The sequence below is a fragment of the Lissotriton vulgaris genome, chromosome 5, assembly GCF_964263255.1.
Source record: "Lissotriton vulgaris chromosome 5, aLisVul1.2, whole genome shotgun sequence".
Lineage (NCBI taxonomy): Eukaryota > Metazoa > Chordata > Amphibia > Caudata > Salamandridae > Lissotriton > Lissotriton vulgaris.
This window is the reverse complement of record NC_141693.1, coordinates 1570612720-1570626514: the sequence shown is the minus strand read 5'-3', so window position 1 is coordinate 1570626514 and position 13795 is coordinate 1570612720. Positions and strand designations below refer to the sequence as shown.

The 13795-nt window shown below is 47.5% G+C and overlaps 1 protein-coding gene across 2 annotated transcripts in view; it reads right to left on the bottom strand.

Annotated features, from left to right (window-relative positions):
• Positions 1 to 13795, bottom strand: part of OXA1L (OXA1L mitochondrial inner membrane insertase) — a 129502-nt gene that overhangs the window by 32263 nt on the left and 83444 nt on the right. For both annotated transcript variants that reach the window (XM_086923653.1, XM_086923652.1), the window contains exon 8: positions 8906 to 9068. In XM_086923653.1, coding sequence (XP_086779779.1) covers positions 8906 to 9068 — 163 coding nt within the window. The remainder of the gene's footprint in view (positions 1 to 8905; positions 9069 to 13795) is intronic.

Below are 13795 nucleotides of genomic sequence, written 5' to 3'. Positions count from 1 at the left end.
TTGGCGGCGAAAAGCTGAGTGTCCTGACCCGACTGCGGGTCCTCGTTGTCGGCCCCGGTGGTCCAGGGCACAGGCTCCTCCTCCGGATCCGAGTACGCCGGATAGGTGTACTCGGGATCCTCCTCGTCGGCATCGACTGCGACTGAATGCGCCGGCGAGTGCCCCAGGGCCTGGGGGGACACAGGTTCCACCATAGCCGAAGATCCCGCAGAGTCCTTTTTGTTTTTAAGAGGGATCTTAAAGGGTTCCAACGCCGGCTCCGTCGTGATCTTCCTCTTGAGGAGCGACAGTTTTCCGGTGTTGGCGTCGATGAACACCGCACGACGTTCCTCGACCGCAAGTGACTGGAGTCGAGGCTTTGGCACCGCTGAGGCAGCTTTGGGTGGCAATGGTTCCTTAGCGGGTCCGCCCGGCTTCGGCGCGAAGGCCTTCGGCGCCGACTTGGGCGGGAGAGTGAAACGGATAGGCTTGTGGCCCGTGGTAGTCTGAGGCGCCACAGTGTCCTGAGCGGGAACCACCCCGGCTTTTCGAATCCGCTGCAAGGATTCCGCCACCTTCTTTGTGAAGGCTGGAGAGGGCTGGACTGGCTCGAGCGAATCCTCATCCTCGAGATCCACAACGACAGAGGGCACTTTCTTCGGTGCCGGCGGCCCATGCCCATCGGCGTCGTCGCCCTGACGTTTCTTCGGAGCCGTCTTCGGGTCCACGACCCCTTTCGGCGCCGATGCAGCCGCATCTGAGATCTTCGCCTTCGGCGCCGACCCGGATGGTTTCGGGTCGGCCATTTTGGCGCGACGCTTCTGGTCGGCCATTTTGGATGCCTTTGTATTTGACGCCTCCAGAACCTTCATCACCTGCGCCACTTTCGGTTTCGTTTTCGGATCCGATGGCGCGTGACCAGTTGGCTTCACTTTCGGTTTTATCAACTGAAGTGATGGTTCCGAAATGTCCGTGACCGGGCCCGGAGGCGGGGACGTAGGACTTATAGTGAGATCTTGGGTAAGGCCCGAAGGCGATCCCTCGACCTGGGCCGTTTGAAGGGGTATAACCCCTGAGTCTGGTTGGGGATGCTCCTCCTCTGAGCTATCCCCCATTGTGGCACAAGCCTGATCGTCGTCCCCTACCTCGTCGGAGACTTCGTCAAAGTCCTCCTCACCCGCGTCGTAGGTCTCCTCATCGTACACGGGACCGGAGTCCGAGTCTTGCGCGTCGTCTTCTACCTCGACAGATTCCTGGAAAATGTCTTCTGGAGGGGGCGCCGCAGCCGATAGTTGAGCCTGGAGTCGATTGGCCCGGCGAATTTTCAGTGTCTTCTTGCTCCGGAATCTCGAACACGCCATGCAGGTGTCCTCGCGGTGATCCGGCGACAAGCAGGTATTGCACACAGGGTGCACGTCGAGGTGCGAATATTTTGAGTGGCACAGCGGACACTTTTTAAATGGAGTCCGCTCCATGGCTAGAGGTGTAATGTAGGCCCGTCCGCGCCGAAGGCACGTGGAAGGGCAGCAAGGAATCGGAGCTGAGAGTCAGAAAGAAAACCCGCACGCAACTATACCGACGCCCAGCCTAAAGACCTTTTGGTCTCGAGTAGAAATAGAACAACTATCGGTTCCGACAGAGGGAACCGAAACACATCCGAACCCAATGGCGGAAAAAAACAATCTGGGGATGGAGGCGATGCCCATGCGCACTGTAGTCCAGGGGAGGAGCCACCTATCTCGTGATACTTCGAAGACTCTTCCAGGACAACAATGTGCAATCATCCGGACCCAACACTAGGTGGCGATCTATGCACAGATATGAATTCAGCAGCCCACATGCCTCGAACATCCTAATCATATTCTGAATGTCCCATATGTTATGTTAAAACAATTTATAAAGTGCGCAAATACCTATAGGTGTCTCGGGGCTATCCACCAAGGAGTGAAAGCTCACTGTAAATTCATATCCAGTACTGGCTATATGCACAGGAGACACTGGGAGAGCTGGTTAGGAAGCACCAATGATGCCATGATCCATGAGTATGAGTATAGCATCATAAATGACAAGCAGCATTCAGTGAATGCAATGCAAAGTTGTCTTCAGAAAAACTCAGCTTTCCCACAGTTTCCAATTTGATTTCACGTGGGAGAAGGGAATAGGAAAAGCTCTGGGATTACATTTTGTAGCGGGAGAGGCCTGAGCCTACAAAGTCTTCAGCGACAGATGTAGGTATGAGAAGGTGCGGTCTTCAAGTGTAGGTGTGAAGTTTTGTGCTACTATCGGTTCAACCTTTAAGGCGGTGTTTCCAATTCATTAAAAAGCCAGCAGATCCAAAGCTTCGGAGAAAGACAAGTGGTTGGTGTTATTAGCATCTTCTTGATCATGTGGGGACTGTTGGTCCGAGTCTGAATCAAAGAGATTGTGTAGAGTGTCTGTGGGCCATAGCTCCTTTTCCCTAGAACTGGCACGGAGCCTCTCTTCGAGACCTCATCCTCTTCACCTAGTGTCAATGTGGTTCGATGGGGCTTCTGGGGTACCACAGGTGGTGGGGGGGGGGGGGGGGGCACTGGGTAAGGAGCCGAAAGTTTGGGTTGGAAGTGGTCCAAGGCAGCACTGGCCCTGGAGTTGCTAGCTCTGACAAAGGATCGAATTTATGGGGCACTATGAAAAACCCCCTAATGCACTAAAGGCTAGTTTAAGACTTGAGTAGAAAAGCGTTCCACGCCGCTCTCCAGAACATATTGAACATGAACTGAATAAATAAGGCCAAGTTGGTACCCCAGGCTAAGAACTCCTGGCACGCTGTCTTCAATCTCTGTACTAAAGGATGCCCTGGTGCTTGCACCGGGCCAGGTGGCTCCAACTAAGTCGGATATGACATCACTAATTTGAATACTAGAGAGGAAAATGGTGGGGGTGAAGTCAGAAGAGGTGAATTACAAGTCCATTTCTATTTTCTAAAAGTAGCGGAGTGCTGCCGATTTTTTTCTGGTGTTTTTGTTCTACCTTGCAAGTCAGAAATAGGGGAGGAACGAAAAGGTGATCTAGAGCTCCTCCTTCTGGCTCTTGACCATCAATGACCTCTACTGTCATCTCTGGTGGAGGCCATAACAATCTTGGCCTCACGCCCTTTGATGACCCTGGGGTTTATGAGGAGACAGAGGTCGCAGGACAAGGAGTCGTGTGTTGAACCGAGACACCACAGTCTTCGTGGTGATTTGTGATGGACATTTGCTTGTCACACCGGAGGTATGGTTGGAATCCTCACTTCATTGTTGGGACCATGTCTCTAGCACTGCCCCAAAACAATTTGGAAAGCATCATTTCTTCACCTTATACTTGAGGAGTGAAATTCCCGACCTGTGTCAAAAGTAGCAGAATAAACAGAACTGATGTCAGGGCGCCAGGGTGGGTGCTATATGGCTCCAATGACACCACCATAACCTCATTTTTTGGCGTTGACGCAGAGTCAGAGTCACCCACGATGCCGGCAAGATAATTCAAATGTATCGGGGACCCACAGTAGTGACTGAGATATTCAAAGGTGAAGAATCGGCAGGCAGAAGTATAATTCAGAAAGGACTGGAGTAAGTGTCTTGTTGCCTTAAGGGGGGTTAACAGGTCTACGAAGATAGTAGTGCACAGACCTTTTCCATTTTACTGCATATCAAGCTCTGGTGCTAGGCCTGCACGTCTCAATAAAGGATGGTCATACATTCGGAAGCAGGTTGAGATAGCTGAACCACAAGACTGACCTGCTTAGGGATCAGGTGTCTGAGCGGGACTTGGTTTTGGGTGAGAGGATATGGCCAGTTGGGGAGCGTCTCGTGTGGTACTAGTGATTGGTGGAGGAGGGTGGTGAACAAGGGCTACCTGGCCCAGGTAGATGCCACCAGAATGAGGGTGAAGAGGGATGGAAGAAGGGGGAGAGGCGGGAAAGCGTAGGCAAATATCCCTGACCAGTTTATCCACACTGTTGGTGTGGAAACCTGGAGGCGAAGTGTGGCAATTTTGTGTTTTCAGCAGTGGCGAAGAGGTCAAAGTAGGGGAACCCCTCAATGGCGGAAGCACAAGAGGACGACTTGCGGGTGGAGTTCCCACTCATGGGCTTGTTGCTGCATCTTGCTGAACAGGTCTACAAACTTGTTGCTCACTGATAGGTACTCGATCAGTAGATGCACCCAGTCATGGATAGCCCATCGCCAAATGCCCAAGGCTACAGCGGACAACTGTAGAGAGTGAGTGTTTTTCTCTGTTTCTGTGAGTATACCAGTTGTGTTGTCTGTGCGAACAAAGACTATCTTCTGTTAAATGTGAGGTAGGGATACTTTGAAGGATAGCTGGATGGCACGTAACTCTAGGTAGTGGATACTGAGCCCCTGTTAATGGAGTGGCCACATCCCTTGAATAGTTAAGTCCTGGTAGTGCCCCCCCTGCACTCTTCACACCCACCCTCCCCCCACCGGTGAGGGAGGCATCTGTTGTGATGGTCACCTATCGCACAATGTCTAAAAAGGGGCCGACCTTGCAACAGGTTGTTGTCATTCCACCACTGCATTGATGAGTGCGGCCCCAGATCAACACTAAATTCTGCCAGTGACCCTGTGTAAGAGACCACGTTGCCGCTAAGCACTCCTGTAGGGGGCGTATGTACAACCTGGCATGTGGAACTATAGCAATACAAGAGACTATCATGCTGAGGAGGTGCAAGACCTTCCTGACTGTTAGCTTATGATCTGGCTGAAAAAGGGGCAAAAGCTTGGACCCTTTCAGTCTGGGGTATGCTTTCCTTGTGACAGGGTTAATGAGTATTACCCAAGAAAGGGCAGGGTTGAAGGTGGGACTTTGTGGTATTGATGGTAAATCCTTGATCATGTAAGAGGTCTATGGTGACTTGTGTGAGCGCTAGGGACTGTTGTGTTGCGCTCTTGATCAGCCAGTTGTCTAAGTGAGGGAAGACATGGATGCCGTTCCTCTTGAGATGACACACACACAGCAACACACTTTATGAACACCCTGGGGGCTGTGGTGAATCCAAAGGGCGGCACCTTGAATTGAAAATGTTGACCACTTACCACAATCTGGAGGAACCAGTGATGTGCAGGGTGGATGAAGCTGCGGAAGTAGGCGTCCTTCAAGTCGAGGGTGGTCATGAAGTCACTCTGCTGAGGTAGTGGAATGACATCCTGGAATGTTACCATGTAGAAGTGTTCTGACAGGGTGCGTGAGGGGTCCGAGGTCAAGGATGGACCTGAGTGACCCATCCTTCTAGGGAATAAGGTAATATAGGGAGTATACCCCTTTGCCGTGGTGTTGAGGTGGCACAGGCTCTATGGCTACTTAGCTAAGAGGTGCCTCAAGCTCCTCTTGAAGCACGAGTTGATGGCTTGGAGAAGATGCATTTGTGGAGTAGGATGTTTGGTGGTGTGTGTACTCTACACAATACCCCTAGTCTATATGTTGAGAACCCACTGGTCCTGGGTAATTTTCTCTCACTGGAACAGAAACCCATATTGACATCCCTATATATCCCCCTCTGTAGTAGCGCCGAGAAGAGATACGCTGCTGTCTGGGAAAAGAAGTGTGTACCTCAGGGTGGTGTTTTTAGCACCTCCAATGTACGAAGACCAACAAAAGGAGCCATTGGTGGAGGGGGGTTTGTAATGCTCTCATGGCTTTTGTGGTATCCGTGCCCATTTGTTTTGACTTGAGGTCCGAAGGAGAGCTCCTCATTGAAGAGCAGGATGGGTAGATGATGCTGTACTTCCAGCATGAAGCCGGAAACATGCAGCCCAGCAGGCCGTCGAAGGAAAAAAGAATTATTTTTGCGGGTAGCAGTGCCAGCTGCATCAATCGCACACCGTTTATTAGTATTCAAGATGATTTTGCCCTGTGCCATAAGCTCTTGCCCCTGTTTTGCTTTCTGGTTTGGGAGATGTTGAAGCAGGTCCTCCACTTCACCCCAGAGTGCCCTATCATATCGGGAAATAAATCCAAGAGAATTGGCGATATGCCAATGTGTAGCAGACTGGGTACCGATGAGTTCCCTGCCACATCTATAATTTTACTTCCCTTTTTTGAAGGCACAGCAACCCCACATGCCCTAGGTGTTGACAGGCTTGCGGGCGGTGTGAACTACAAGGGAGGCTGGTTGTAGGTGGCCCCTAATGTAAACGGGGTCAGAAGGGGTGCCTTATATTTTTTTATACACCCTCTGGGTGAGGACTCTAGCCTTTACCAGCTCTTTAAAGGTATCGGGAGTGGGCTTAAGCATTCCTTTAAACATGGGCATGCAATGCACGGAACGCAGGGTGGTGGAAAGCGTCTCCAGCAGGATATTGTCATCCTATGTCTGCTTATGCATTTCTTCCATCTGGTAGGTAGCTACCCTTTAGGGGACCTCAAACTATGTAGCAGTGTTGTCCAGTGGGGAGGGATTTGCAGGGAACAGTATGGGCTGGTATTTCCAAGGAGATTGGTGTTATAGTCATCTCATGGGCCATCCTGTAGATCTAAAGGCATCTCCTACAGGTCACCGGAGGACCCACAACTGTCTCCACCAAACCCCTGGTGTTGGGACCCCTGTGGAGTCGAGTCCAGCCCTGATGACATATGTAGAAATGTCCTGTCCTTTTTTTGTGTAGTTTAATATAGCACAAACCTTGTCCCGATGTATTGGAGCACTTTACAGGAGCACCAGTTACATTACATATTCTCTTTAAGATGGTTGGGCAAGTTTGACTCAACCATTGCAGCCATGTCCCACAGAGCATGAGTATACTGCATGCATGTCTGCTGAAAAAATATTTTTTCCAATTTCCTAGATTGAGTAGTTCATAGATCTCAGGAGCTGATGGTGCTTTTCCCATGTCTCAGCCGAAGTAGTAGAAAGTCGAAGGACCTCTGTAAGAATATTCACCCTAGCCCAGTTTTTCTTAAACTTTTGATTCCCCTCTTAAGCACTTCGGTGCTATGGATGTGTTGAAGCAGTCCATAGCACTAGTGCTGAGGTGCTATGGACGGTTCCAGCAAGTCCAAGTACTTGCAGCAACAAATCTCTATGGTGCACCAGAGGATTTATTTTTTTTATTTCATTTTGGGCTGCTGGGATAGAGCTTCCCCAGCAACCCGAGACATTAAAAAAAAAATTGTTACGACGATCAACGCGCATGGAGTGCTAACGTCATTATAACTGAAAGTGAAATTATCTAATCGGCTCATTTCATTTACACTGCTTCGGTGTTCGGGGACCTATCTCAGGCTCCCGAGCACAGATTCAGACGGGAGAGGTATCATTAGAAAGGACAAACCCTCCCCTTTCTCTAGTGGATCCCTGTTTGGGATTGCCACAGGAGAGTCCAAAAGTGTTTTTGTCTCCCCCCACCCCCACAGCAGATTGGAGGTTGCTGCCTCCAATCTGTCACTGGGGGCGTAGATAGCCTACTAGGCACCAGAGATTTTAATATGGGTATAATAATAATCTCTAGCAGTCATTCTGCCCCTGTCGTGGGCAGATTAGAGGTGTTTTTCTCCTTGTCTAGTAGAGAGTGGACTTTGAAGAGGGGGAGCAACCCGCCTCCCCGCACCCACTCCCCTTCCCCCGGTCAAAAAGACTCAACATCCCTCGTTCTGGGGGCAGAAAGCCCACTAGACAAGGTATTTTAATAGGGGCATAAATGGGTAGGGGCAACCCACCCAGGCATCAGACTTAGTCCCCACTCCTCAACCCACAACAGATAAAAGGTTTTTAACTCAAACATGCCCTGCTGGTGGGGCAGAAAGCCCACTAGACACCCAGAGTGGCTTCCTTGCTACATAGCAAAGTGGTTGGAGGGTGTTCACAAACTATCTTCCTCAGGGCGAGTCAGAAAAACTGTTGTGCCCATTCTGGGCTAGGATCAAGGTGTAATGCATGGATAAGTTGAAAACCCCTTTTTTATTTTTGGGAATACTTTTCTCCTGGTGTCTAGTGGTCTTTTTGTCCCACAGAGGAAGATTTAGGGTAAACAATCCACACCAAGAGGAATGGGGTGGAACTGCAGATAATGTTCAAGATGAAGGGAGCTCTTTAGGTTAGGCCCAGTATTAGTCTTCCTTGATTACACTTGCATTTAAGCCGATGATTACTTTTATTATTATTATGGAAGTTTGTAAAGCGCCTGGTTACGCGCACCGGCGTGTCCCCGCGCTAGGTGAGAGAGTATGGGGTGGCCAGACAGGGAGGGTTACACAAGTGCTGACCGGAACAGGTGAGTTGAGAGCTCTGCGGAACTTGGCCTCAGAAGAAACCTCACACCTCTTTGTGCCTCTGTTGTGGGGGCTCCAGACCAGAGGCATCCCTGCTGTGAGGGGCATCACTATAGGAACAAAAGGCTTTTTGTGGAGAGCACCCTATATAGAACATTTGAAAGGAGAATCGCCTTAAACCAGTTTTGGCACATATGATAGCGGATGCACTTTGTAGGAAGCTGGCTTTCTATGTAGTGTACCAAAATGAGGTACACTATGCAGAAAGTCCAGGTGACCCTTATTGGTTTACAGGGCTTAAATTAATAATCCCAAATGCTTTATTTGTGATATTACTGAAACAAGTTAAAGCTAGTCTTGAATGTATATTAATTTTAAATCAACAAAATGCACTTTAATGGCGCATCTGGCCCTTTTCACATAGAAGACGGCACCATCATCCAATTCGAACCCTCAGTAAAGATTCCATAACTGCACCAATGAATCTCTTTCTTCGATGTATACATACCTCACTTTAAGACCCCACAAATATAGACCTTAAATTATTTTGCAAAGACAACAACTGATCCCCTTTTGCAAAGTTAAATGTAATTTTGGCACCCGATAATACTTCATTCCTGTTCGAAGGTTGCAGTTCTAAATCCACCGGATCTCTTTAGTGCACCGATGATCTTACCGGATTTGAGGCTCTTTAAGAAGCCCTCCTGCTGTGGAAGCACTGACGGATCGTGCTTGATTCGGTCAGGAATCCGGAGCTTTGTGCGCACGGCTGGGATACGCAGGAAGCCCACCTGGGCCAACGAGAACAGGTTGGAGGTCATCCAGTAGGTGAAGATAGCCTGAGCAACCAGGGAGAAAGAGGGTGAGATATCTGTGTGCACATACATCTGAGAATCATCATGGTCTGAAGGAGAGAGGAGGGACAGATGTTTACACACAGGTGTCATGTCACTGTGCCGCATTAATGAGGAGATGGAGGACGAGTTCAAGCACATGATTTACTGGTGAAATGTAGGGCAGGTATGTAGGGGGAGGCTATGCGTGTGCATATGTGTAAATGTACTCCCTAACTTCTCATGGTTAAGAAATGATTGTACAAAGTGAGAGAGAGAGAGAGAATGTGTTACCCTCAAGCTGCTAAGCTCAGTGACGTCTGGTCACTGTCTGACCCCAATAACCCGGTCTAGCCTCAATCCTTTCCTTGGGTTGCATGCAGTTCGACTGATAAATGGACCCTAGAGCAAAAGCAATGCACTGCGCATACGCGGCTTAGTGTTACCTTAGGACTTGTTTGGGCCTGGGCTAAACATAGATTGGGATCCCTATTCGGAACAACCTTGAATTGTACTGCCCATTTTCTCCTAATTCAACCCTGTACGAAGGAAGCAACATAGAATAATTGACAAAGATCAAGTGAAAGAAAGATTACGTTACCAGGGGGGCATTTGGAAGGGGGTAGTTCTGGACAATTACACACTTTGCTCATGCCTTTCAGTGTCTCTGGTGTGGCTGAGGCGCTATAAAATCCATCCTTAATACACATGAATACTAGATTTCATATAGCCAAGGGGTGACTGTAGGGCCACACTATCAACTGGCCTTTTCCAAGTCCTGCACTATGAGCATCCTGAGGCAGTTTATGTTTGTCTCTCTCTCAAGAGCTGTCCCTCTGAAGAAAGAGTTCCTAGCAGTCATGACAACGACAACAGGAATACGTGTCTGTCCCTTTTCGACGCCTAGTGCTGCTGCTGTTGTTGTGGTGATCTACCCATTGCACCATTTTTTCCAGTAACATTAACTGTGCCACACTCTTGCAGTTCGATGCGGTGCAGGACGCTGCAGCTACCTAGGCCAGGTCTAGACAAGGGGTGATTACTGTTGTACAATAGTGAAGCAGGGCAAAGCAGCAGAGCATTCAGCCAGAGTTGGGTCACTCTTCTAGGATACAGAGGAAGAGCTGAAGAGACAATAGTGCGTGGGCATGTGTGTTAGTTTGCGAGTGTGTACCATATTCTTAAGAATGTATGTGTCCACACATGCAACGGCTTGTGTGTGTCTGCAGGACAGCATTCCCCGGTTTGTGCTAATTTAATTTCCTGAATATTTGATACGTTTTTGGGGCCTACGGGGACCATCCTTCACCTATAGCAGGCCTCAAAGGCACTTGGTTTGTGTCCTGCTTCTACCCCAGACACCGGACTGGCCATAGCTGGAACATGGTAGTGACATAAGCATGTGACGCAGCACAAGGACATGGAGGTATGGCGATAATTCATGCTGAGTCACAGATATATGTTGCTTATGTTATGGCATAACGTTATTGGTACCCATTATTTTATGGCTCCTGTTGAAACACTTCATGATGTACAGTATTAGCTTTTAATGTCATTCTTATTACTATATATAATACATGGAGCCTGCAATCACGGTCTCTAATTTCTATATTACCAGCGACTAGTGATATCTGTAGTTGCCTAGAATTAAGAAATGGCCCCGCGGCTCAACTTTACTAACTTATTAATAGTCGAGTTCGGAAGTAGCAATGCCTGCTGCCTAAGCCAGCAGCAATGGAATGGCAGGCCTCAGAGCAGCATTATTATGGCTGTAGGTGAAACAAGGTAAACAGATTCTGTTTTTTCCTTCATCCGATTTATTTCTCTACAAATTAACAGTGAACAGTAGAACGGTGTTATTTATGAAACATGTTCATTTTTTTTCTCCAAATTATAAGCCAAGAAGGAAAGCTAGAAACTCTACATATTTCTAAACAATCTGAGCTGCTACATTGTTTAATCTGGTTTACATTAAAATGGCTCAAACATCTTTTTGTAAATATGAGTAACTTATTTAGTGGGTTTCTCAGTACAGATTGTGCTTTTATTCTTCTTGTCTACAATAAAAAAAACATGAAAGAGTAAAGCACTAGAGATCTAAGCAGTTTATGGAAAGGGTGAGGATATTATTATGTATTATAAGGAATAAAATATCATCTGCCGTACGTCAACCTCTGAGTTCCATGAATTTATAAGGAATCTATATGGTCACGTAACTCCTCGGTAACTTGCAAAATACTTATAATGTACAGCAAAGAGTAGTTTATCCCATATACATTACTCTGTTGCCTTTTGCCAGATTCGCTGAAGGAGCTTAGGTTTGAGTAACTTGAAGGTCTCTTTAACGTGAGGAATAGCTCTGCTGCCTAAGACTTGATAGTGAGACTTGAGTAACTTTAAAAGTACATTATTTCATATTACAAAAATGATACTCTATGTGGTTGGGCCTGGCAGTGAGCAAGGTGCCGTACGCTCCAGAGACTCCCTGGTCCGCTGTCCGTGAAGTTTGGGCAACTTCCATAATCCAACCATAAGGCTGGAAGAAATGCTGCATGCTGTACCAGGGACCTGTCAGTGCTTCACCTGACTAAAGAGGAGAGTGTAGGAATGTTTCTGCTCCAGGTTATCTGGGGCCATGAACTAACTGGGGCAGGCAGTGGTGTCAAGTGCAGAAGACGACAATCTGCTGTTGAGGTTGGTTGGACGATGACCACATCCTGAAGCACGACCAGGGAAGTACAGCGGACCGTCATCATATGTAGGTCCAACTGCATATAAACAAGTGACAAGCACACAGCAAATTCTGTGAACATCTCTTCTGTATGGCTCTCCAGTGGGTCTACCTATAATTTTTTAACAGCAGTTTCCATTTAGTGAAGGAGCAAGTGGTGAACAGTGGCTTTTGGGGTGCTTTCCCTGAGGCCCTCTGTGCAGAAGTGCCAAAACTGCAGAGGGATGAGAAGAGGGATGTGGGAGTTGCAGAAAGAGAGGGGAGCTGAAAGACCACAAGGTGTGCCTAGATATACAGGGACATAGCTTTCCTGAATTCCCTGGTCAACTACTGACAGGCAGCACATTGCTCTCTTTCCGGACTCTTTCCTTCATGTGCACGGAGAGCTTGTGGGACCCTCATTTCTTACTTCCCCTCACTGGAGACTGAAACTTCATTGGTGGAGATGGGACACTTTGCAGACTCTGTGCCCTTAAAATGGATTATCTATCCTCTTGTTTCACAGTAAAGTAAAGGAAAATGCTACTTACCCAGTATGCATCTGTTCTTGGCATATAGAGCTGTAGAGTTCTACGCATGTGCATAGATCATCTAGTGTTGGGTCCGGATGTTTGCACTTGGCTTTTGTTCGAAGAAGTCTTTCCAGTCACGAGGTAGGCGACTCCTCCTTTTAGTGATAGTGCGCATGGGCGTCAACTCCATCCTTAGATTGTTTTGCCGTAAAGGGTGTTATGATGGAGTTAGTAAGAGTAGTAAAGAGAGATGTCCATGTATATAATATCTATTTAAGATATTACTGCAACAGGTAAAGGTACCCGGGGAGGCGGGTGGGCGCATATGACTGACTCTACAGCTCTATATGCCAAGAACAGATGCATACTGGGCACGTAGCATTTTCCGTTTGAGGCATATGAGCTGTAGATCATATGCTTGTGCATAGACTATCGCCCAAAACGGTGGCTAACCTGTATCTGTTGCAGTGGTCTGAAATAGTGTACGGCCAATGCTACCTTGCTGTCTTGCTAACAGATCTACACAATAGTGTTTTGTAAATGTGTGTGGTGTACACCATGTTGTAGCTCTACAGATGTCATCTATGGGTATATTACCTAAGAATTCCATAGAAGCCCCCAGTTTGCATGTAGAATGCGCTCTAGGGGGGAATTGTTAATGTGAGTTTAGCTTTAATGTAGCATATTTGAATGTACGTAACTATCCACCGTGCAATACTTGATTTTGATATTAGATTGCCTTTATGGGGAGCAGCAAAAGCAACAAAAAGTTGCTTGGTTTTCTTAAAAGCTTGTGTTCTTTCTATGTAGTATAATAATGCTCTTTTGATGTCTAAGGTGTGAAGAGTACGTTCTGCCAGTGAATCTGGTTGGGGGAAGAACACAGGCAACTCAACAGATTGGCTGATTTGAAAAGCAGAAATGACTCAGGAAAAATTTGTGGTTAGTCCTTAGAACCACTTTGTTTTGGCGTATTTGTAAAAATGGCTCTTTTATGGTTAATGCCTGTAGCTCGCCCACTCTTCTCAGAGATGCGATGGCTACCTTCCAAGTAAGAAATTGTAGTTCACATTTGTGCAATGGCTCAAAAGATGGACCCATGAGACTTTTAAGGACTATGTGAGATTCCACACTGGAGCAGGTGGAAGTCTGGGTGGAAGTTATTCTTTTAATTCCTTCCACAAATTCTTTAATAGCAGGCACTCTAAAAAGAGACAAATGCTGTCTCTTTAGTAGATATGCAGCAAGATGGAAGCGTATAGATGTGCACACTAAATTGGAACGCTGTAGATGTAGTAGATAGCAAAATGATGTTTTGAATTGAAGCATCTAGCGGATTGATTTTATTTACGTTACAGAAAATGATAAACCGCTTCCACTTTGCTGCATAGCATTCTCTTGTGGTAGGGCGAAAGATTAAGATAACCAAACTCTAAGATTTCAGGTGCCAAATCGCAAGGTTGTGAAGACTGGGATCTGGATGTCTAATC